The 25,641-nt window shown below is 46.8% G+C and overlaps 1 protein-coding gene across 1 annotated transcript in view; it reads right to left on the minus strand.

The window, feature by feature from the left end:
• The window catches only part of LOC121534059 (phosphatidylinositol 3-kinase regulatory subunit gamma), a 290,255-nt gene that overhangs the window by 127,635 nt on the left and 136,979 nt on the right, over nucleotides 1-25,641 (minus strand). The window contains exon 5 of the mRNA XM_041840491.2: nucleotides 5,688-5,819. Within this exon, the coding sequence (XP_041696425.2) occupies nucleotides 5,688-5,819 (132 nt within the window). The remainder of the gene's footprint in view (nucleotides 1-5,687; nucleotides 5,820-25,641) is intronic.

Consider the following 25,641-nt stretch of genomic DNA (forward strand, 5'->3'; position numbering starts at 1 on the left):
TCTGGAGAGACCTAAAAATAGCTGTGCAGCGACGCTCCCCATCCAACCTGACAGAGCTTGAGAGGATCTGCAGAGAAGAATGGGAGAAACTCTACAAATACAGGTGTGCCAAGCTTGTAACGTCATACCCAAGAAGACTCAAGGCTGTAATTGCTGCCAAAGGTGCTTCAACAAAGTACTGAGTAAAGGGTCTTAATACTTATGTAAATGTCTATATTTCTGTTTTTTTTTAATCAAATTTGCTAAAAATTCTACAAACCTGTTTTTGCTTTGTCATTATGGGGTATTGTGTGTACATTGATGAGGAAAAAAAACTATTTTATCAATTTTAGAATAAGGCTGTAACGTAACAAAATGTGGAAAAAGTCAAGGGGTCTGAATACTTTCCGAAACGACTGTAATTGTATGTGTGGGGTACAGAGATGAGGTAGTCATTCAAAAAAATGAGGTAGTCATTCATGTTAAACACAATTATCGCACACAGAGTGAGTCCATGCAACGTATTATGTGACTTGTTAAGAACATGTTTACTCCTGAACTTACTTAGGCTTGCCATAACAAAGGTATTGAATAATAATTGACCCAAGACATTTCAGCTTTACATTTTTTATTAATTTGTAAAACATTCTAAAAACATAATTCCACTTTGACATTATCGGGTATTGTGTGTAGGCCAGTGACACAAAATCTCAATTTAATCAAATGTGGAAAAACTCAAGGGGTGTGAATCCTTTCTGGGAGATTTGAATTCAGAATTATTGCCTCCGCAACAGCTGCACTGCTGTCTAGCATAGCAATCTGTTGTAGTCACCCATCCATGCCGTTAGCTCTGACGGGACAGCATATATATGGGATACCAGTTATAAAGCCTGTGTTTCTGTGTCTCTGGATGGCCTGGGATCAGATCAGCCTCCGCTCCTTTGTGTGTTCTCACAGCTCAGACAATGTTGTTGTTTAGAGAGGAGAAGGCATAATGATGCTCTCACCAAAAGGCCTTCCCTTCACTCTGCAAACAAGACAACATCTGTGTCTCTGCAATACTCTGCTGTCTAGGCAGCTAAGGGTTCTTTCAAAAGCGCCGCTCTGTGGAAGATCACATAGCCACTAAGTATTGCACATGCACTTCTGCACTCTGCTTAACGATGAGTGTACTGTGTTTTGTGTCCAGCCTTGATTTGACGCTGCTCCCAAGGAGAAACACCCTGTCCATATGAACTCATACAATATTGAAAATAGCCTTTTTTATATTTAGTATAGGTACCTGATGAGGAGGACTACTGTTAGCTGTTAGCTGCTATAGTCGCCTGACTGAGGCTGGCTTCTCTCTTAATGACTTCAACCACGCCTGGAGCCATTAGGGATGGCCTGGTTAAGGCTGGCCCGGGGTGCTTATATGAGATAAGTGTCTTAGGGGCAGGGGTTTAGAGGTCAGGGACACACTAGGAGGGGGTCAGGAGGGCTTAGGGAGGGAGGAGGTGGCAGGGCAACGGTTGTGTGTGTTGAGGGGGAGTGTGTGTGTATGTGTGGTGTGTGTGTGTGTGTGTGTGGTGTGGGTGTGTGTCGGTCAGAGCTGTTCGATGATATATAGTTGACAATCTGTCTGGTCTGATAGAGGGCAGCTGTGTTGACCTCCTCTTGTCTCGCCTCCTCGGACCACAGACACAATCGATGACCGCTACCCACCATAGACCCCCCCAGACCCCCCCACCAGACCCCCCCCACCCACCAGACCCCCCAGACCCCCCCACCAGACCCCACCAGACCCCCCTAGACCCCCTGCCCTCCCACATCTCGTCTGGAGGTGTTATCGCCCCACCCTGTCCCCTCTGTCCTCATGGCCGCCCTCGGTCCTTATCAATACGGTCTGATCCTGGCTCAATAGAGGCCAAGGCTGGGAACTTGGCCTGTCCATCTGTTCCCGAGGACCTACTGGACACTGAGACTGAGACTGGGCAGGGAGGAAGGGGGTGATGGGAGGAAGGGGGGTAGACTTTTCGGTGCCACTAACCGGTTGACTGGCTTTCCATCTCTCCCTAAGGACACTGGACAGCCCAGGGAGGAGGGAGTAAGGGAAGGTTAGAGCTGGACTGACCAGGGAGGAGGGAGTAAGGGAAGGTTAGAGCTGGACTGACCAGGGAGGAGGGAGTAAGGGAAGGTTAGAGCTGGGCTGACCAGGGAGGAGGGAGTAAGGGAAGGTTAGAGCTGGACTGACCAGGGAGGAGGGAGTAAGGGAAGGTTAAAGCTGGACTGACCATGGAGGAGGGAGTAAGGGAAGGTTAGAGCTGGGCTGACCAGGGAGGAGGGAGTAAGGGAAGGTTGGAGCTGGACTGACCAGGGAGGAGGGAGTAAGGGAAGGTTAGAGCTGGACTGACCAGGGAGGAGGGAGTAAGGGAAGGTTAGAGCTGGGCTGACCAGGGAGGAGGAGTAAGGAAGGTTAGAGCTGGGCTGACCAGGGGGGAGGGAGTAAGGGAAGGTTGGAGCTGGACTGACCAGGGAGGAGGGAGTAAGGGAAGATTAGAGCTGGACTGACCAGGGAGGAGGGAGTAAGGGAAGATTAGAGCTGGACTGACCAGGGAGGAGGGAGTAAGGGAAGGTTAGAGCTGGGCTGACCAGGGAGGAGGGAGTAAGGGAAGGTTAGAGCTGGGCTGACCAGGGAGGAGGGAGTAAGGGAAGGTTAGAGCTGGACTGACCAGGGAGGAGGGAGTAAGGGAAGGTTAAAGCTGGGCTGACCAGGGAGGAGGGAGTAAGGGAAGGTTAGAGCTGGACTGACCAGGGAGGAGGGAGTAAGGGAAGGTTAGAGCTGGGCTGACCAGGGAGGAGGGAGTAAGGGAAGGTTAAAGCTGGGCTGACCAGGGAGGAGGGAGTAAGGGAAGGTTGGAGCTGGACTGACCAGGGAGGAGGGAGTAAGGGAAGGTTAGAGCTGGACTGACCAGGGAGGAGGGAGTAAGGGAAGGTTAGAGCTGGGCTGACCAGGGAGGAGGGAGTAAGGGAAGGTTAGAGCTGGACTGACCAGGGAGGAGGAGTAAGGAAGGTTAGAGCTGGACTGACCAGGGAGGAGGAGTAAGGGAAGGTTAAAGCTGGGCTGACCAGGGAGGAGGGAGTAAGGGAAGGTTAGAGCTGGACTGACCAGGGAGGAGGGAGTAAGGGAAGGTTAGAGCTGGGCTGACCAGGGAGGGGGAGTAAGGGAAGGTTAGAGCTGGACTGACCAGGGAGGAGGAGTAAGGGAAGGTTAGAGCTGGACTGACCAGGGAGGAGGGAGTAAGGGAAGGTTAAAGCTGGGCTGACCAGGGAGGAGGGAGTAAGGGAAGGTTAGAGCTGGGCTGACCAGGGAGGAGGGAGTAAGGGAAGGTTGGAGCTGGACTGACCAGGGAGGAGGGAGTAAGGGAAGGTTAGAGCTGGGCTGACCAGGGAGGAGGGAGTAAGGGAAGGTTAGAGCTGGACTGACCAGGGAGGAGGGAGTAAGGGAAGGTTAGAGCTGGACTGACCAGGGAGGAGGGAGTAAGGGAAGGTTAGAGCTGGGCTGACCAGGGAGGAGGGAGTAAGGGAAGGTTAGAGCTGGGTTCCCCCCTTTGTCCAGTCCAGATGGGCTTGGTCTGGCTGTAATGCTGGCCCTGTGCCCTGGGTTCTTAGAGATGTCACTCTGATTCTGGATTAGGTCAATAGGATGACTGACCACTTCTCTTGTCTGAGACACAAAAGGATGGGACTGAGACACCTGGCCGAAGTCTGCTGCGATTGCAGTTACTCTGCCAGTCGCATGGCGAGTGTCACAGAGAGAGAGAGAGAGAGAGAGAGAGAGAGAGACCAGGAGAGACGGGCTGAGTTCTCTACAGCACGACAGACAGGCAGAGAGACACACATGGAGAATAGCTAATAACTACAGTAGAATACACAACATAGGTTAAGCAGAAAGCCGACAGTACAGAATACTCAATGAACCCAGTGTTCTTGATATGTGCTCATCTTAAGCCTGCATCACAGACATTAGACAGTGGACTCATAACCCCATAGGTTAAGCAGAAAGCCGACAGTGTATACACAAACTCTTATCTAGACCACAACGACTGGGCTTGCTCAAGCAAATGACAAATGACTACTGGATGCTTACACTATCTTAACATACCATTTAACATGCCACCTATCATATCATATTGTACCATTACATGTTTCAGCACTCAATCCTGATCTATTTAACTATTTAAATCCACTTGATGGTTTATCACCCCTAGTAGTGCTTTATTAGTGTTTTACAGCAGACCACCCTCCAAAGTCAAAAATAAGTTCAATTTTAGTCAGCTTAACCTCACAGAGCCCTCATATTTTCACCATGCGTCTTTTCAAGTGGTTTATCCTGACTTAAAATGTTCCCATAAATAAAAGAGAGAAGCTGTTGCTGGGAGTGTGATGAAACAGGATCGGAGCTGGGAGAGACAAGCACTTACATCACTGACTGATGCTGCTGTTGCTGGCGGAGGAGAGGAGAGGAGAGGCTGAATAATTTGGGGGGAGGTCAGGGGGGAGAGAGTGTGAACTCGGCACCAGGGTTGACATCGTCCCAGTCTGCCCTATGGTGTTCCCAAACACACACACACACACACACACACACACACACACACACACATGCAAACACAAAAGCTTTCACACAAACACACACCAATGCAAACACCTACACGCACAAAGAAGTTCATACACAAATACACACATGCGCGCACACACAACCACCCACGGAAAGCACGACTCTCCTTATGTTCAATGGAAAGGGTCATGAAAAATAGATCAGGCGCTACAGCATGTCTGTAAAAGAGAGAGAGATGTGAGGCAGGACAGAGCAGACATTGGAGTGAGGGATAAGATTTAGAGAAGAGAGAAAGATATATTAATATGGAGCTGGGCCAACAGACAACTGAGCTGAGAGAGGGAACATATTTCTCTCTCTCTCTCTCTCTCTCTCTCTCTCTCTCTCTCTCTCTCTCTCTCTCTCTCTCAGCTGTTATATACAGTTAAACATCAAGGGGTTAGAAGGAAGGAGAAGTTTAACACTGACAGAAGAAACCGATGTCTTCAGACAGACACAGGCACTCTGGGTAACTCTGAAGTTTAGCCAGGGTATATACTGCACTTGGGTCCCAGAGGTTAAATCAGGGTGTCCCATCCATGACCCTGGGGGCTGGAGCTAGCTCCTATACCTAGAGGGTTGGTTGGATCTGACTGGTGCTCATATGACCTTAGCTTAGCAACTCTATTTAACATGGCTTTACACACTGCATTTTCCTATCCTTAACCCTGGGTTAAACATTTTAATAGCTTAGCCTAATTTCAAACAAGTGACAGCAGAACTCTGTGATTGGCTAGCCCCAAGGAGTCTGTGCAAACAGTCTCTAGATATGGCCTGGCTGACTTTGGACCGTGATGTTTGATGTTAGTTAATAATGACGAATGTGAGTATTTACATTACATTTACATTTACATTTTAGTCATTTAGCAGACACTCTTATCCAGAGCGACTTACAGTTAGTGAGTGCATACATTTTTCATACTGGCCCCCCGTGGGAATCGAACCCACAACCCTGGCGTTGCAAACGCCATGCTCTACCAACTGAGCTACACGGGGCAATAAAACCTTGCCTGGAAATGCAAGACACAGATGACTATAAGCGATTAGCAGTCAGTGAGTACTGTTACTGTACCTTGGGCGGTGTAGACCAGTTCACTGTAGACCACGGCTGGGATGATGGGGGAGGGCAGGTCCTGGAGGAAACCCCTCAGACTATCAGACAACACCGCCAGATCATACTGGTCCACATCCACTGACACTGGGTCTGAGAGAGAGGAGGGATTGGGGGGTGGAAAGAGGGAGGGTGGGAGGAAGGGAGAGATGGGGGAGGGAAGTTACAGAGAGAAACAGGGAGAGACAGAATGAGAAAGAGAGAGACAGATGTGTTCAAAATCACATATTCTTCCATCCAATGTAATTTACAAGAGAACACAATTAATTAAATGTGACTTTGGCAATGGCAGCTCATTTCTCAGCGGTACCAGTGGAGAGAGACAGACAGACATACAGAGACATTCTGGTACAGCAGCAGTCTGACACTGGAAGGTATAAGGCCTGCGGAGGTGTAGTATAAGGCCAATATACCACAGTGTTCTTAGACACGATATAACGCGCAGTGCCAGGACACAACCCTGGTATATTGGCCATATATCACAAACCCTGAGGTGCCTTATTGCTATTATAACCTAGTTACCAACATAATTAGAGCAGTAAAAATATTGTTTGGGTCATACCCGTGATATACCACGGCTGCCAGCCAATCATCATTGAGGGCTCGAACCACCCAATTTATAATTATAATAATATAATTAGGTGGGTGCTTCTATTTGTCCTATTTCACAAGTGTGTATTATCTGAGAGTGGGGTCACAGCCAGGGTCTGCCATTATCAATGGCGATCCTGGAGCAATTAGGATTCAGTGCCCTGCTCAAGCGCACACCGACACATTTTCCATCGTGTCGGCTCGGGGATTTGAAATAGGGACCTTTCAGACCTTTACTGGCCCAACGCTCTAACCGCTAGGCTACATGCCACCCCTGAGCTGTAATGAACTGTGTCAAAGGAATCTCAGGGTCATTTAAATCTGGGGAAACAGGAACATTATCAGTTAGAAACAGATCAGGACTTTCCCATGTACTACAATACAAAGAGACAATGTCCTAAACCAGCAGGATGTAGACAAAACAGAGATAGACAGTCACAGAGATACTGTGTTTATGTGTGTGTGTGTTTATGTGTGTGTGTGTGTGACCTGGGTGATCAGGTTCATTGCATTAGTAGAGGACAAGCCTCTAGCATTCCCTTCTTCCACCCCCTCTTCCTCCTCCTCCTTCTCTTCCTCATCAGTCACATACGTCACATCTCCTGGACTATTATCCGTTGTTAGAAGCATGGATTTCTCTAGAACTAATTGTCAAATACATTTTCCAATCATGACGGTCCACTAAACCAGAGGTCTATTTATATGACTGTGACCTCTCTCTGACCCCTTACCAACATGATTAGAGTCCTGCAGCATCTCTGTGTGTGTTGTGGAGTCACTGATCCTGCCCCTCCATGTGGAAAAGTCACGCAGAGGGCAGAGGAATGATATTCATTTACACTGTGTTCAGTCACGTAGAGGGCAGAGGAATGATATTAATTTACTCTGTGTTCAGTCACGTAGAGGGCAGAGGAATTATATTCATTTACTCTGTGTTCAGTCACGTAGAGGGCTGGGGTTAACATTGTGTTTGACTGACAGTAGTAACTGGATGTTACTGTATGAGGACAGTCCTCTCAAGGCTCTACTGTGAAGACAGTCCTCTCATGGCTCTGCTGTGAGGACAGTCCTCTCAAAGCTCTATTGTGAGGACAGTCCTCTCATGGCTCTACTGTGGCTCTACTGTGAGGACAGTCCTCTTATGGCTCTACAGTGAGGGACAGTCCTCTCATGGCTCTACTGTGGCTGTACTGTGAGGACAGTCATCTCATGGCTCTACTGTGAGGACAGTCCTCTCATGGCTCTACTGTGAGGACAGTCCTCTCAAGGCTCTATTGTGAGGACAGTCATCTCATGGCTCTATTGTGAGGACAGTCATCTCATGGCTCTACTGTGAGGACAGTCATCTCATGGCTCTACTGTGAGGACAGTCATCTCATGGCTCTACTGTGAGGACAGTCCTCTCATGGCTCTACTGTGAGGACAGTCCTCTCAAGGCTCTATTGTGAGGACAGTCATCTCATGGCTCTATTGTGAGGACAGTCATCTCATGGCTCTACTGTGAGGACAGTCCTCTCATGGCTCTACTGTGAGGACAGTCCTCTCAAGGCTCTATTGTGAGGACAGTCCTCTCAAGGCTCTATTGTGAGGACAGTCATCTCATGGCTCTACTGTGAGGACAGTCATCTCATGGCTCTACTGTGAGGACAGTCATCTCATGGCTCTACTGTGAGGACAGTCATCTCATGGCTCTACTGTGAGGACAGTCCTCTTATGGCTCTACAGTGAGGACAGTCCTCTCATGGCTCTACTGTGGCTGTACTGTGAGGACAGTCATCTCATGGCTCTACTGTGAGGACAGTCATCTCATGGCTCTACTGTGAGGACAGTCCTCTCAAGGCTCTATTGTGAGGACAGTCATCTCATGGCTCTATTGTGAGGACAGTCATCTCATGGCTCTACTGTGAGGACAGTCATCTCATGGCTCTACTGTGAGGACAGTCCTCTCATGGCTCTACTGTGAGGACAGTCCTCTCAAGGCTCTATTGTTAGGACAGTCATCTCATGGCTCTGCTGTGAGGACAGTCCTCTCATGGCTCTACTGTGAGGACAGTCCTCTCAAGGCTCTATTGTGAGGACAGTCATCTCATGGCTCTACTGTGAGGACAGTCATCTCATGGCTCTACTGTGAGGACAGTCATCTCATGGCTCTACTGTGAGGACAGTCATCTCATGGCTCTACTGTGAGGACAGTCATCTCATGGCTCTATTGTGAGGACAGTCCTCTCAAGGCTCTATTGTGAGGACAGTCATCTCATGGCTCTACTGTGAGGACAGTCCTCTCAAGGCTCTATTGTGAGGACAGTCATGTCATGGCTCTACTGTGAGGACAGTCATCTCATGGCTCTACTGTGAGGACAGTCATCTCATGGCTCTACTGTGAGGACAGTCCTCTCAAGGCTCTATTGTGAGGACAGTCATCTCATGGCTCTACTGTGAGGACAGTCCTCTCAAGGCTCTATTGTGAGGACAGTCATGTCATGGCTCTACTGTGAGGACAGTCATCTCATGGCTCTACTGTGAGGACAGTCATCTCATGGCTCTACTGTGAGGACAGTCCTCTCAAGGCTCTATTGTGAGGACAGTCATCTCATGGCTCTACTGTGAGGACAGTCCTCTCAAGGCTCTATTGTGAGGACAGTCATCTCATGGCTCTATTGTGAGGACAGTCATCTCATGGCTCTACTGTATCTAACAGTATTGTCTCTATTGTGAGGATGAGGACAGGATGAGGAACGAGGTCAGGATGAGGACAGTCGTCTCATGGCAGTGAGGCCCAGTTTAATCACAGCTAATGAAGAGGCTATGGGGACCTCAGCCAGCAGCATTACACCACTGCACAGTCAGACTACAGGGGATTGGGATAGAGAAATCCCCACATCAATTCTCTCTCTCTCTCTCTCTCTCTCTCTCTCTCTCTCTCTCTCTCTCTCTCTCTCTCTCTCTCTCTCTCTCTCTCTCTCTCTCTCTCTCTCTCTCTCTCTCTCTCTCTCTCTCTCTCTCTCTCTCTCTCTCTTATTCCATGCCTTTCTAATTCCCAGAATTTCTATTTTCCTTAATCTCTCGCTACCTACCATTGTTTCTGTCTCATTCTTTTTCTCTGTCTGGCTATCACTTACTCTCTGCTTCATTGGGCCTGGAGAATCCAAGTGAGAAGGCTGTCCCTTTTTCTACTCTCTTCTTTCTTTCTTCCAATCCCACTCCTTATCTGCCTCCTCTACTCTCCGCATCCCTCTCTCTCGGATGCCTGCCTGCTCTCAGACAGTGGAGATGTGGCATCACAAATGACAAACAGTTGATTCATGGCCCAACACGTCAGCAGGGCCAGGCTGGGCCAGGGCAGGGGCACACCGGGCCACCTCCACCCAGGTTCGGTGTGACCGTCTGATAGAAGATTTGTATGTTTAAAGTAATGACTAAAGTATTCCACCTAGAAACTGTAACGGTGTGAAATGTATTAGAATAATAAGACTATAATCTAGTAATGTGTGTGCATAGGACAAGTTAAGATTATGACATTGTGTTACTATTTAGCAATATAAGTAGGAGTTAGGTCAGACAACAAAGGAGAAGGAGAACTGTCGACAGACAACTTGTGACAACTGTGAAACCAATAATAGGAAATAGGCCTCCCAACTCAGGGAGGGGAGAAACTGTTAGGCTCGGAGAAGATTATGAAACATGCTGCAGAATATGAAAAACAATGTATGTGTACAGTGGAAAAATACAGCCCGCCTAAAGCGGGGTGGGAATCTCGTCTGATGTATGTGTATAAAAGATGGACTCTGAACTTGAGAGGGCAGAGCGCTCTCTGAATAAAGAACTGACCATTGTATGCTGGGACTCTGTATGTTTCTTATAACTGGAGCTTTACAACCTCCAGGATACAGATGGAGTTATAAAATAGTTCAGTTAGAACATTGAGATAGAAATTCTCGTGACACCGTCGTGGGCCTATCTGTCTTCAAGCAGACAGATAGGCACCAGCGAAGCAATTCTGGGGTAATTTTGGCCTTCCTTTCAGGCTGTCTGTGTAACAGAGGGAGTTGGGAGGAGGGCGGGGGTGCGGCTGTGTGTTTGCGTGCAAAAGAGGGAGAGAGGGAACAGATTTGTCTCTTTTCTATTCTTGGTTGGGATGTGCGTGTTAGAATTTTGGGTCAATTCCATTAGCCTATATACATTATGGGCCGTTTTACAATTCTGATTTGATTCCTAATCCAATCCCAGAGTTGAGTGGAATTTAAATTGACCTCAGTAACACTAGTGTGTTTCATCATCATCACTAGCCATCTCCCACACACACAGCCTTTAACCTTCAAACCCACAATACATTCTGCAGAAGACAGATACGGCAGGTGTGTATGTATAGGTCATGTTTGACAGGCTTAGCATTTAACAACAAACATTTTAACATGGACCACTCCCTTGCTGTTTACACACACAAATACACACACGGGCACACACACACACACAATCGATTGAATTCTCAGACAAAACACGCAACCAGCACAATATGGGTCTGCCCTGTGCTGTTGACCCATCTTTAGTTCATAGTGATCTGCACTGTAATCCAGGGCCATTCTTATAACAAAGCCTTGACCATTAGCTAGCCACTGGGTCGTGATGACAGTGGGATGTGTGTGTGTGTGCGTGCATGTGTGTGTACATGCAAGTGATGATCAGTCGAGCCAGGGGAGGGGGAGGTTACACAGGTAAGGGCGAGAGGTTTTTCCTGAAAGGTCACATGACAGTATGACCTCCAGTGACCTCCCGTGACCTCCAGTGACCCGAGAGGCTCAGACTGCTGTAGAGGTTAAGGTTGTTGGATTGTGTTGTCTTTAAATTAGTCTAACCGACCAGGACCCAGAGGCCTCACCCTGATCCCCAACCGTAAGAGTCGCAGGCAGCCAGCCGTGCCATGGGCTCTCCATGCTGTTTAAACCTGCCTTACACATGGTATTTAGGCTACACACACACACACACACACACACACACATACACATACACACACACACACACACACACACACACACACACACACACACACACACACACACCCACACACACACACACACACACACACACAAACTGACCTAAAGGCAGCCTTCAGTCCTTCACATAGATGTCAGAGAGATGAAGCAGTAGTACTGGTACTGTAGTGCCATCTCTAGGGGGAAGAACTAGCATGGGGTGGCAGTGTACCCAGCCAGAGACAGGAGCCCCAAACACAGCTTGATGAATGAGGCCAAACGGAGAGGGAAGAGGGAGGGAGGAGGATGGAGGTAGGGTGACACTGTGGTGTGGGGTGCCCTGAAACCAAAACCCTGTCATGGCTGGGGCTTGTTCGCTCACATGGCAGGCTAAACCATGGCAGGCTAAACCATGGCAGGGTAAATGGCAGGATAAACCATGGCAGGGTAAATGGCAGGATAAACCATGGCAGGGTAAATGGCAGGATAAACCATGGCAGGGTAAATGGCAGGATAAACCATGGCAGGGTAAATGGCAGGATAAACCATGGCAGGGTAAATGGCAGGATAAACCATGGCAGGGTAAATGGCAGGATAAACCATGGCAGGGTAAATGGCAGGATAAACCATGGCAGGGTAAATGGCAGGATAAACCATGGCAGGGTAAATGTCAGGATAAACCATGGCAGGGTAAATGGCAGGATAAATCATGGCAGGATAAACCATGGCATTGGTAAATGGCAGGATAATCCATGCTGCTACTACCAGCCTGATCACTCTGGGTTTATTTACACTGGGGGGAGATTAAACACACAGTGACACAGGAGAGTAATGCTGCAATTAGTTGGTTGTAATTTTGGATAGAGCAGACATTTCCATATATTTTAGTTAGCTGCATGTGTGACATAACTCCACCAGTCCTATTTATGATATAATTTACAAAGATTATGCAGTTTTTTAAATCAATTAGTATATTTGAGTTTAACCATAGTATTTGTTGTATTATTTGTTCTGTCTTTTCAGGTGGATTAAACTGAAATTGCAACCAACTTTCTATGGCTTGTTTTAAAAATAGCGATATTTTGGAGATTATTTCGTTTTCAAATAACTGAGAGTGAGAGGTTGTAATCTGAATAAAGTGAAAAAAGGCCATTCTTGAACACGGGGTGAGCCATTCTTACTAATCTGTTAGTTCGGATTTAAGTATAGCTTTTGTATGACTGAAGCCTTTAGTGAGTGGTCTAATGCTTTCTTCTTTTGGTACTTTTGGAATTGTTTTAAGATAGCAATTTTATTTGGAATTTTAAGACCCCTTAAGGTATCCAAAAAATACTGTATAGAACATGTTTTTGGGATAAAACATTGAATTTGGCATTACTGCAATTAGCCAAGAGAAACCCACTGAATAACAGTTAGCCAAGAGACACCCATTGAATAACAGTTAGCCAAGAGAAACCCATTGAATAACAGTTAGCCAAGAGAAACCCACTGAATAACAGTTAGCCAAGAGAAACCCATTGAATAACAGTTAGCCAAGAGACACCGATTGAATAACAGTTAGCCAAGAGAAACCCATTGATAACAGTTAGCCAAGAGAAACCCACTAAATAACAGTTAGCCAAGAGACACCCATTGAATAACAGATTCACTACTTGGAACAAAAGATAGTCCCAAAAAATAATCTAAAGGAAGTTTGTTCTGAAGTGTCTGTCCTATATCTGACGTACTTATCCCCTTATTTTAGGCACTAAACTATCTCCATTAATTTTTTTAACTGGTACCGGGGACCTTCAGACGAGTCTTGTGAGGCTTGTGGGCGACCTCGAGGAAAACGGAGAGACTCATCTTTCAATAGAGCGGTCATTATACTTTGCAGGACAAACCGTTCGGGATGTCTCATGGTCGGACAAACACTGCTCTAGCCCTGTATTGTGTTCATTAGATTTCCTCGGGGGCGCAGAAATTGTAGGCTAAGGGTTAACTATTTTTTGTAGTAGCTTGGTGGTAGTTGAACTCAATTCAAATCTACTGTAGGTAGCGTTTTCAGCTTTTTCAACTACTGGAACTACACTACATTTATATTTGCAAGAATAAAATATGGGTGAATTTATTTTCTTTTTCGGCATCAGACCTGCTTAATTCTCACTTGACACATAGTTTTTGCGTTTAATAGGTTAAATCACATTCTGTTAACGTATGACCCCAAAGTGATATGTTCTTGCAATTTGTTGTCTATGACATTTCAGGTTTACTGTACATACTGTATGATAATTTTTCACGAAGTAGTTTGGATGTAGTGGACTACTTTTTCAAAGTAACTTTAGTTAAGTAAACCATATTTTTCTTAAGGTTAGCTTTAGTGTAGCTTAACTTCTTTCAGTTTGAAGCAATTGGTAGCTTGGTAAACTATATTTTCAGGGTGGCTTCCCCAACACTGCTGTGTGTTTAGAATATGGAGTGTCATTCCAATAAGTCTACCATTACTCTACCAAAGCTACGTGATCATTTCAACCACAGCATTAGTACATTCTAATTGAGTTGAGCAAGCAGTTCGTAGAAAATGTAGATTTTAAACAAAGACAAAATCGAAAAATTGATGGGTGCAACCAAATAATTGATTCTTGGAAACATTATCCCAGCTAATCCAATAAGGTTGATTGAAGCTGATTGAAAGGGTCTTGTTCACCAAGCTGAGACAACACAGCAGTGGAGAAGGACTGTTGTTTTATCTGTGTCTAACTCTAAGTCCATCAGCTACAGAGTTTCATTATCTGCCTTATTGAATAAGCTCATCTTTATCCCTGCTGCAAATGCCACACACACACAAGCACGCACAAGCAAACACACACACAAACACACACTCACGCATGCACGCACACACACACACACACACACACACACACACACACACACACACACAAACACACGTACACAGTGGAGTTGGATGGCTTTCCACTGCTAAAGCCACCATTGTATTTTCTCCTCCTAGATAGTTACCACAACAAGCAGAGAGAGCCAGGATCAAAAACCCAGTCTTACTGTAGAGTCAGGACCACAACACTGTCTTACTGTAGATTCAGGACAACAACACATTCTTACTATAGATTCAGGACAACAACACTGTCTTACTGTAGATTCAGGACAACAACACTATCTTAAGATAGATTCAGGACAACAACACATTCTTCCTGTAGATTCAGAACAACAACACAGTCTTACTGTAGAGTCAGGACCACAGCACTGTCTTACTGTAGATTCAGGACAACAACACATTCTTACTATAGATTCAGGACAACAACACTGTCTTACTGTAGAGTCAGGACCACAGCACTGTCTTACTGTATATTCAGGACAACAACACTGTCTTACTGTAGATTCAGGACAACAACACATTCTTACTGTAGATTCAGGACAACAACAACGTCTTACTGTAGAGGCAGGACCACAACACTGTCTTACTGTAGATTCAGGACAACAACATAGTTTTACTGTAGATTCAGGACAACAACACAGTTTTACTGTAGATTCAGGACAACAACACAGTCTTACTGTAGATTCAGGACAACAACACTGTCTTACTGTAGATTCAGGACAACAACACAGTCTTACTGTAGATTCAGGACAACAACACTATCTTACTGTAGATTCAGGACAACAACACAGTCTTACTGTAGATTCAGGACAACAACACTATCTTACTGTAGATTCAGGACAACAACACTGTCTTACTGTAGATTCAGGACAACAACACTGTCTTACTGTAGATTCAGGACAACAACACAGTCTTACTGTAGATTCAGGACAACAACACTATCTTACTGTAGATTCAGGACAACAACACAGTTTTACTGTAGATTCAGGACAACAACACTGTCTTACTGTACATTCAGCCAAGGAGAATGAAGGTACCAGAGATCTAAGGTCAGTGTTAGGAACAGCACTAGCAGAGATACCTAGTGAGTCAGCGTTAGGAACAGCACTAGTAGATACCTAGTGAGTCAGCGTTAGGAACAGCACTAGTAGATACCTAGTGAGTCAGCGTTAGGAACAGCACTAGCAGAGATACCTAGTGAGTCAGCGTTAGGAACAGCACTAGTAGATACCTAGTGAGTCAGCGTTAGGAACAGCACTAGTAGATACCTAGTGAGTCAGCGTTAGGAACAGCACTAGCAGAGATACCTAGTGAGTCAGCGTTAGGAACAGTACTAGTAGAGATACCTAGTGAGTCAGCATTAGGAACAGCACTAGTAGAGATACCTAGTGAGTCAGCGTTAGGAACAGCACTAGTAGAGATACCTAGTGAGTCAGCGTTAGGAACAGCACTAGTAGAGATACCTAGTGAGTCAGCGGAACAGCACTAGTAGAGATACCTAGGAGTCAGTTAGAACAGCACTAGTAGAGATACCTAGTGAGTCAGCGTTAGGAACAGCACTAGTAGAGATACCTAGTGAGTCAGTGTTAGGAACAGCACTAGTAGAAATACCTAGTAACTAGTGAGTCAGTGTTAGAAACATTGGTTTATATGAATAAATACATATCAGGATGAAGGTGTCAATATGAATGTTAATATACACATGTTATCTTCACAATGAAGCTAAAGCCAAAGCCATAGCTGGTACTACCCCACCCCCAGACTCCCACCCCCTCTACCCTCCTCCCACTCCCTCTACCCTCCTCCCACTCCCTCTAACCCTCCTCCCACTCCCTCTACCCTCCTCCCACTCCCTCTACCCTCCTCCCACTCCCTCTAACCTCCTCCCACTCCCTCTACCCTCCTCCCACTCCCTCTACCCTCCTCCCACTCCCTCTACCCTCCTCCCACTCCCTCTACCCTCCTCCCACTCCCTCTACCCTCCTCCCACTCCCTCTACCCTCCTCCCACTCCCTCCTAACCTCCTCCCACTCCCTCTACCCTCCTCCCCTCCCTCTACCCTCCTCCCCTCCCTCTACCCTCCTCCCACTCCCTCTACCCTCCTCTCACCTCCCTCTAACCTCCTCCCACTCCCTCTACCCTCCTCCCACTCCCTCTACCCTCCTCTCACTCCCTCTAACCTCCTCCCACTCCCTCTACCCTCCTCCCACTCCCTCTACCCTCCTCCCACTCCCTCTACCCTCCTCTCACTCCCTCTAACCTCCTCCCACTCCCTCTACCCTCCTCCCACTCCCTCTACCCTCCTCCCACTCCCTCTACCCTCCTCCCACTCCCTCTACCCTCCTCCCACTCCCTCTACCCTCCTCTCACTCCCTCTAACCTCCTCTCACTCCCTCTACCCTCCTCCCACTCCCTCTACCCTCCTCTCACTCCCTCTAACCTCCTCTCACTCCCTCTACCCTTCTCTCACTCCTCTACCCTCCTCTACCCTCCCTCTACCATCCTCCCACTCCCTCTACCCTCCTCCCACACCCTCTACCCTCTGTCATCACTGTATACCAGGGCCTGTCGTCAACAGATCTTAAACACACCAGGCCATGGGCAGGGGTCTCCTTTGCCTGTTATTTAAAGGTGCGGGCAGAGACTGACTGAATGTTTTATAGAAGGATTCAAGTGCTTGAGTCACTTCACAAGGTACTGTATAAGAAACTAGCCATTCAACACAGTTGTTCCCCATGCTTGATAATGTTGCCAGAGTTTTTCCCCACAACCCTGGTTCTGGTTTTCTGTTTCTAGTGACTGTCCATAAGTTCCCAGCACTGTAGTCAGTGTCACTGACAGTACTGTATGTTGTCCAAGCAGCACTCTGAGGGGTTGGCTGTTGGCTGTGACACAGGACACTTCTAGTAAATCAACGCCCTCGCCTCGCGGACAGAGAGGAAAATAGCCATGGAGATGACAAGCCTCATTCCTGCCTGACCACAGGGCCACTGAGCAAAGCTCTCTGTGTCTCTGTCCACTAGGCTTGGAGAGGAGACCTACAGTACAGCTGAACTCACTCACCACGCCCTAACGGCCCAATATTACAATCAGAGTCCATAGATGAGCAGTATTATCAACACCACCACCACTACCATTAATATACAGTGGGGAGAACAAGTATTTGATACACTGCAGATTTCGCTGGTTTTCCTACTTACAAAGCATGTAGAGGTCTGTAATTTTTTATCATAGGTACATTTCAACTGTGAGAGACGGAATCTAAAACAAAAATCCAGAAAATCACATTGTATGATTTTTAAGTAATTCATTTGCATTTTATTGCATGACATAAGTATTTGATACATCAGAAAAGCAGAACTTAATATTTGGTACAGAAACCTTTGTTTGCAATTACAGAGATCATACGTTTCCTGTAGGTCTTGACCAGGTTTGCACACACTGCAGCAGGGATTTTGGCCCACTCCTCCATACAGACCTTCTCCAGATCCTTCAGGTTTCGGGGCTGTCGCTGGGCAATACAGACTTTCAGCTCCCTCCAAAGATTTTCTATTGGGTTCAGGTCTGGAGACTGGCTAGGCCACTCCAGGACCTTGAGATGCTTCTTACGGAGCCACTCCTTAGTTGCCCTGGCTGTGTGTTTCGGGTCGTTGTCATGCTGGAAGACCCAGCCACGACCCATCTTCAAAGCTCTTACTGAGGGAAGGAGGTTGTTGGCCAAGATCTTGCGATACATGGCCCCATCCATCCTCCCCTCAATACGGTGCAGTCGTCCTGTCCCCTTTGCAGAAAAGCATCCCCAACTAATGATGTTTCCACCTCCATGCTTCACGGTTGGGATGGTGTTCTTGGGGTTGTATTCATCCTTCTTCTTCCTCCAAAAACGGTGAGTGGAGTTTAGACAAAAAGCTTTATTTTTGTCTCATCAGACCACATGACCTTCTCCCATTCCTCCTCTGGATCATCCAGATGGTCATTGGCAAACTTCAGACGGGCCTGGACATGCGCTGGCTTGAGCAGGGGGACCTTGCGTGCGCTGCAGGATTTTAATCCATGACGGCGTAGTGTGTTACTAATGGTTTTCTTTGAGACTGTGGTCCCAGCTCTCTTCAGGTCATTGACCAGGTCCTGCCGTGTAGTTCTGGGCTGATCCCTCACCTTCCTCATGATCATTGATGCCCCACGAGGTGAGATCTTGCATGGAGCCCCAGACCGAGGGTGATTGACCGTCATCTTGAACTTCTTCCATTTTCTAATAATTGCGCCAACAGTTGTTGCCTTCTCACCAAGCTGCTTGCCTATTGTCCTGTAGCCCATCCCAGCCTTGTGCAGGTCTACAATTTTATCCCTGATGTCCTTACACAGCTCTCTGGTCTTGGCCATTGTGGAGAGGTTGGAGTCTGTTTGATTGAGTGTGTGGACAGGTGTCTTTTAAACAGGTAACGAGTTCAAACAGGTGCAGTTAATACAGGTAATGAGTGGAGAACAGGAGGGCTTCTTAAAGAAAATGTTACAGGTCTGTGAGAGCCGGAATTCTTACTGGTTGGTAGGTGATCAAATACTTATGTCATGCAATAAAATGCAAATTAATTACTTTAAAATCATACAATGTGATTTTCTGGATTTTTGTTTTACATTCCGTCTCTCACAGTTGAAGTGTACCTATGATAAAAATTACAGACTTGTACATGCTTTGTAAGTAGGAAAACCAGCATAATCGGCAGTGTATCAAATACTTGTTCTCCCCACTGTATGTGTTTACCCATCTGTCTACCCATCTGTCCTTGACATGCTGATCAAGTATACTCATATCTCTCCACCGCTTATACTTAGCCAGAACAGCCAGCCGGTATACAACGGGATAGATGGAATAAACTGTGAATGACTCTCTATGTGTGATGTTGAGACACTGGGGTTGAATGGGGACATACCACTGTGTGATGTTGAGACAATGGGGTTGAATGGGGACATACCACTGTGTGATGTTGAGACACTGGGGTTGAATGGGGACATACCACTGTGTGATGTTGAGACACTGGGGTTGAATGGGGACACACCACTGTGTGATGTTGAGACACAGGGGTTGAATGGGGACATACCACTGTGTGATGTTGAGACACAGGGGTTGAATGGGGACATACCACTGTGTGATGTTGAGACACTGGGGTTGAATGGGGACATACCACTGTGTGCCAATAGGCCTGGTGGAGTACGATAGTGTGTGAGTGGGTGTATATGAGTGACACACACACACAGGCACGCACGCCACTAGGCCAGAGATGATGAGTGTGAGGAATGAGGTGCTGAGGTTTAGATGAAACAGTGAGGTCTGAGGGTGAGGAGGACTGGAGCCAGGGCAGGACAGGACAGGGCAGGACAGGGCTGGACAGGACATGACTGGACAGGGCAGGACAGGGCTGGACAGCACAGGACTGGACAGGGCAGGACAGGGCTGGACAGCACAGGACTGGACAGGGCAGGACAGCACAGGACTGGACAGGGCAGAACAGGGCTGGACAGCACAGCACAGGACTGGACAGGGCAGGACAGGGCTGGACAGCACAGGACTGGACAGGGCAGGACAGCACAGGACTGGACTGGACAGGGCAGGACAGCACAGGACTGGACATGGCAGGGCAGGACAGCACAGGACAGCACAGGACAGTGCAGGACAGTGCAGGACAGCACAGTACCACCCCAGCCCAGTACCACCCCAGCCCAGTACCACCCCAGCCCAGCCCAGTACCACCCCAGCCCAGCCCAGTACCACCCCAGCCCAGTACCACCCCAGCCCAGCCCAGTACCACCCCAGCCCAGTACCACCCCAGCCCAGCCCAGTACCACCCCAGCCCAGTACCACCCCAGCCCAGTACCACCCCAGCCCAGTACCAGGACAATATACAGCCAAAACAACATCTAACACAGGACAGCCACACAGGACAGCAACAGAGGGTATGAGAGATGGAGAGAGCAACAGAGGATATGAGAGATGGAGAGAGCAACAGAGGATATGAGAGATGGAGAGAGCAACAGAGGATATGAGAGATGGAGAGAGCAACAGAGGATATGAGAGATGGAGAGAGCAACAGAGGATATGAGAGATGGAGAGAGCAACAGAGGATATGAGAGATGGAGAGAGCAACAGAGGATATGAGAGATGGAGAGAGCAACAGAGGATATGAGAGATGGAGAGAGCAACAGAGGATATGAGAGATGGAGAGAGCAACAGAGGATATGAGAGATGGAGAGAGCAACAGAGGATATGAGAGATGGAGAGAGCAACAGAGGATATGAGAGATGGAGAGAGCAACAGAGGATATGAGAGATGGAGAGCAACAGAGGATATGAGAGATGGAGAGAGCAACAGAGGATATGAGAGATGGAGAGAGCAACAGAGGATATGAGAGATGGAGAGAGCAACAGAGGATATGAGAGATGGAGAGAGCAACAGAGGATATGAGAGATGGAGAGAGCAACAGAGGATATGAGAGATGGAGAGAGCAACAGAGGATATGAGAGATGGAGAGAGCAACAGAGGATATGAGAGATGGAGAGAGCAACAGAGGATATGAGAGATGGAGAGAGCAACAGAGGATATGAGAGATGGAGAGAGCAACAGAGGATATGAGAGATGGAGAGAGCAACAGAGGATATGAGAGATGGAGAGCTGGAGGGGCAGATTTATAGAGAGTCTTTCTCTGCTCTGTCATAAGAGGCCTGACTCCAACAACACAGGACTGCTGCTACTCTGCTAGGAGGTGACATCATCGCTGGAGAGAGGGAGGGAGGGATGCTTTACCTCCACTGAGTGGAAGAGAGCAGGAGGAGAGGACGACAGGAAGTGGGGAAGAAAGGGACGACCTGGCACAGAATTATGTCATAATTTAGGGCAAGGAGCTGATGGCATGTGTATGTTTCTGTGTAGTCTACTGATACAATACAATATCACCCCAGTACAGTGCTAGTCTACCTACTGATACAATACAATATCACCCCAGTACAGTTACTAGTCTACTGATACAATACAATATCACCCCAGTACAGTGCTAGTCTACCTACTGATACAATACAATATCACCCCAGTACAGTGCTAGTCTACTGATACAATACAATATCACCCCAGTACAGTGCTAGTCTATCTACTGATACAATACAATATCACCCCAGTACAGTTACTAGTCTACTGATACAATACAATATCACCCCAGTACAGTGCTAGTCTACCTACTGATACAATACAATATCACCCCAGTACAGTACTAGTCTACCTACTGATACAATACAATATCACCCCAGTACAGTGCTAGTCTACCTACTGATACAATACAATATCACCCCAGTACAGTGCTAGTCTACCTACAGCTAGGCAGGTAGTTAGCTAGTTAGGTAGCTAGGCAGGTAGTTAGCTAGTTAGGTAGCTAGGCAGGTAGTTAGCTAGTTAGGTAGCTAGGCAGGTAGTTAGCTAGTTAGGTAGCTAGGCAGGTAGGTAGTTAGCTAGTTAGGTAGCTAGGCAGGTAGGTAGTTAGCTAGTTAGGTAGCTAGGCAGGTAGGTAGTTAGCTAGTTAGGTAGCTAGGCAGGTAGGTAGTTAGCTAGTTAGGTAGCTAGGCAGGTAGGTAGTTAGCTAGTTAGGTAGCTAGGCAGGCAGGTAGTTAGCTAGTTAGGTAGCTAGGCAGGTAATACAGCGGTACAGTGGTCAGTGTATGAGCTTACGCAGCAGAAGAGCGCTAGGCGAGCACTCCCCAGCTGACTGTAAAACCAACGCTGGACTCTAATAGGTTATCGACGAGTGCATACGGCACACGGTGACATCACCCAGAGCCAATGAGAGGGGAGGAAGGAGAGGAAGAGATTAGCGTTTTTTAATGTGTGTTTTGCTGATCTCAGCGGCTCCTGTCATGGAGGTAGGGAGGGGAAAAGGGATGGTGATGAAGGAAAAAGAGAGAGAGAGTGGGTGAAGAGGCAGAGAAGGTGGGGAGAAGGGGTGAAAGTGTGTAGGCTCTCTGTGTCTTTATTGGGCATAAAGGGTGTGACTCTGTTCCTAGGCATCGTCCAGGCAGGGCAGGGTCTAGATGTGGAGGTTTGGGAGATTTGGTCAAACTACAGATCCCAGTACCAGGGTTAATTCTGAAAAACAACAGGTGGCTATATAATAATATAATAATATGCCATTTAGCAGACGCTTTTATCCAAAGCGACTTACAGTCATGTGTGCATACATTTTTACGTATGGGTGGTCCCGGGGATCGAACCCACTACCCTGGCGTTACAAGCGCCATGCTCTACCAATTGAGCTACAGAGGACCCCTCATACGGTCCCCGGGACCACCCATATATGTGTGCAAGTATGAGTAGTGTGTGTATGTGTGTGTTTGTGTGTGTGTGTATGTGTGTGTTTTTGTATGTGTATGTGTGTGTTTGTGTGTGTGTATGTGTGTGTGTGTGTGTGTGTGTATGTGTGTGTTTGTGTGTGTGTGTATGTGTGTGTTTTTGTATGTGTATGTGTGTGTTTGTGTGTGTGTGTGTGTGTGTGTGTGTGTGTGTGTGTGTGTGTGTGTGTGTGTGTGTGTGTGTGTGTGTGTGTGTGTATGAGTCATCCTCTCCAAAACTGTGTTCCAACTCTATACCAGTGAAGTTGGCGGCTGGATGACTACATCATGCATGTAATCAACGTGGTTCATATACCAGTGCTGTTACCGTACCATGCAGCTAAAACAACGACACGTGTGGGCATCGCTGAAGCAACAGCTAAAAACGGCTAGCTGTCACCATGGCAACTCCACTGCCATTTACCAATCGGCAGTCTGCTCGATGAGGTAATGGTTCTAGACAGGTTTCTGTGGCTGCTTGACTCTGTGAGCCTTCCCACACACACACACACACACACACACTTATCTATTTTTCTCCTATTCTCTGTCTGTTTTATCAGTTTAATTTGTTCTGTGTCCTCCTCCCACACTTCCTCTCCCTACTAAGATCATCAGACGTGTGTCCTTCTCTTTGTGACAGGCAGCCCTGAACTGTCCATGTATGTATTCATGTATAGGAGCCATGTATCAACCCATTTCTATACATGTATTTCCTCTCCCATGTCTACTCCTATGGGGACATATATGACCAGTCCGTGTATGTTAGCTAGCCTTGCTCTTTCCATGCACGTAATGGACATGTAACTGCCAAAATAATGGAAACACTTGAGTAACTGAGGGTTCTGGCGACTGTTATGGTGTGGGGTGCATTTTCCTGGCATGGTTCAGGTCCACTCAACCCCTTAGAGAGCAAGGTAAATGCCAGTAAATACACAGCCATTCTGAGCGATCACCTTCAACCTATGGTGAATAATTTATATCCTGATGGGAGTAGATGACAGTGCTCTCATCCACAGGGCACGAGTGGTCACTGAATGGTTTGATGAGCATGAAAACGATGTAAACCATATGCCATGGCCGTCTCAGTCACCACTGAACCCAATTGAACACTTGTGGGAGATTCTGGAGCAGTGCTGGTGAGCATTTTCCACCACCATCAACAAAACACCAAATGATGGAATTTCTTGTGGAAGAATGGTGTCGCATCCCTCCAATAGAGTTCCAGACACTTGTAGAATCTATGCCAGGCGCATTGAAGCTGGTGGCCCAACGTTCTATTAAGACACTTTATGTGGTGTTTCCTTTATTTTGGCAGTTACCTGCATGTACATATGTGTGCATTTCTGTGTGTATTGTACATGTGTGTTGAATTCGATAGGACCTAGAGTCCACTGTGTAAGTGTGTGTTTGTGTGTGTGTGTGTTTGTGTGAGCGAACACGCTTTCTCACACGTGCATGTGTGTGCTTGTGTGAGCACCTATACCACTCTGAACAATTGCGGTTCTTCAAGGGTTCATAAATAATCAGTAGAATTCAAAAGAAAAACATGACTTTTTTTCAGTGAAGATTCATAAGGGCTCATTGATGATAAATAATCAAACAGATATAGCTCAGAGACTGTGTAGATGCAGTGTTTTATACAGTAAAGTGGAATGGAACTGACAGCATTTTAGCAACATGAAATCTTATTAAAATCTGTTCATATACACCCCCAGGAAGAATAATCCACTTTTTTAAACATGTTCTGACACGCGAGCACTTAGATATGGTCATTTTCACGTTTTCATAAATTCTTAGAATTACGTATACTAAGGCATTTGTGAAAATTCTACAGCAATATAGAGTGGGAAAGCAGCCGTGCGTTTGGACAATTAATAGACACTGCAGTAAATAAAACCTAATAAAAACATCTGTCTCGTCCAGGACCAGAGTCTACGCAGACCAGTGCGCCATAGCCAAATCAGAGCTACAGTAGGCCTTTATGCAAACAAGCCATTTGCAGACAGGCTTGCCATCATTCACTTTGAACTGGACTGTGTGTTTACAGGCAATTGCAACAGCGCAACTTTAGATCATTAGAACGCATTCGCCAAAAGCCACAAAATACACCTGAATGGATTTCTGCAAATATGTCAATCCCACTTGAGAGTCCTTTTACATTTGGGAACTTTACAGTCCTATTGATCAAACAACTATGAAAAGGTAGACTCTCCCTCCCTCACATCAACAACAAAAAGATCAACAACTAATGCTAGCAAGAGAAAGATGAGCTAACATCTAACGAAGGAATATTAGATAAACCCTCTCAAACCTTTTCAGCTAGTTGGCCGTCAAAATTGCACTGATAAACGATGGAGAACTGTAGCCTACTCGTCCTTCTGCAGCTTGCCTGCCAACAATGCACGCTTGTCCCAACCAAGCAACCAAAGCTAACTGGCTAAAGTTGGCTAGCTTGCTAGCTAGCTACTTCCAGACACAAATGAGAGAACACCTTACTCTGACCATTTTACTTGCCCTAGCAGAGCTGGTTAGGCTGTTTACATGTTATCTAGAGCTTTCGTGACTAACCATTACTTTCTTTGCCTACGTTTACTGACACTGGTCATACTCAGCGGATGTTGCGCGTTCGTAAATTCAACAGTTATTCTGTGCTATGGCACACTCAGGCGAGGGTGCTCTGAAATCGGAGTAGATAGAGCAGCCAGAGTGAATTTGTGAACGCAAGAGATATGCTTACTGGATAACAGTCGTTCAAGTTCTTGCTAGCTAACCAAATGACACCTGCATCTCTAGCTGTGTATAGCCACCGAAAAACGATATGAGGGGAAAAAGTCGGTCACTCACCCACTCCTCCAATGACATGACATGACATCCTCCTAGCAGCTAGCTAGCTAGCTAGCTAGCTATCTAGCTAACGTTAGGCTCTGTGTTTTTAGCTTGCTACATAAATAGATACGCTAGCCTATTAGCCACGTTATGACTGACTTGTGATCATTGCCCTTGCTAGTTTGATTGTATTGTCATTCCCAACCTCAGTTACATTCGTCCGTTTTTGTCCAACATATTGAGCCACTGAAACTGAAACAGTGCATCCCGAATGGAGGCAGCAAACATT

The sequence above is a fragment of the Coregonus clupeaformis genome, chromosome 20 (assembly GCF_020615455.1).
Source record: "Coregonus clupeaformis isolate EN_2021a chromosome 20, ASM2061545v1, whole genome shotgun sequence".
NCBI lineage: Eukaryota > Metazoa > Chordata > Actinopteri > Salmoniformes > Salmonidae > Coregonus > Coregonus clupeaformis.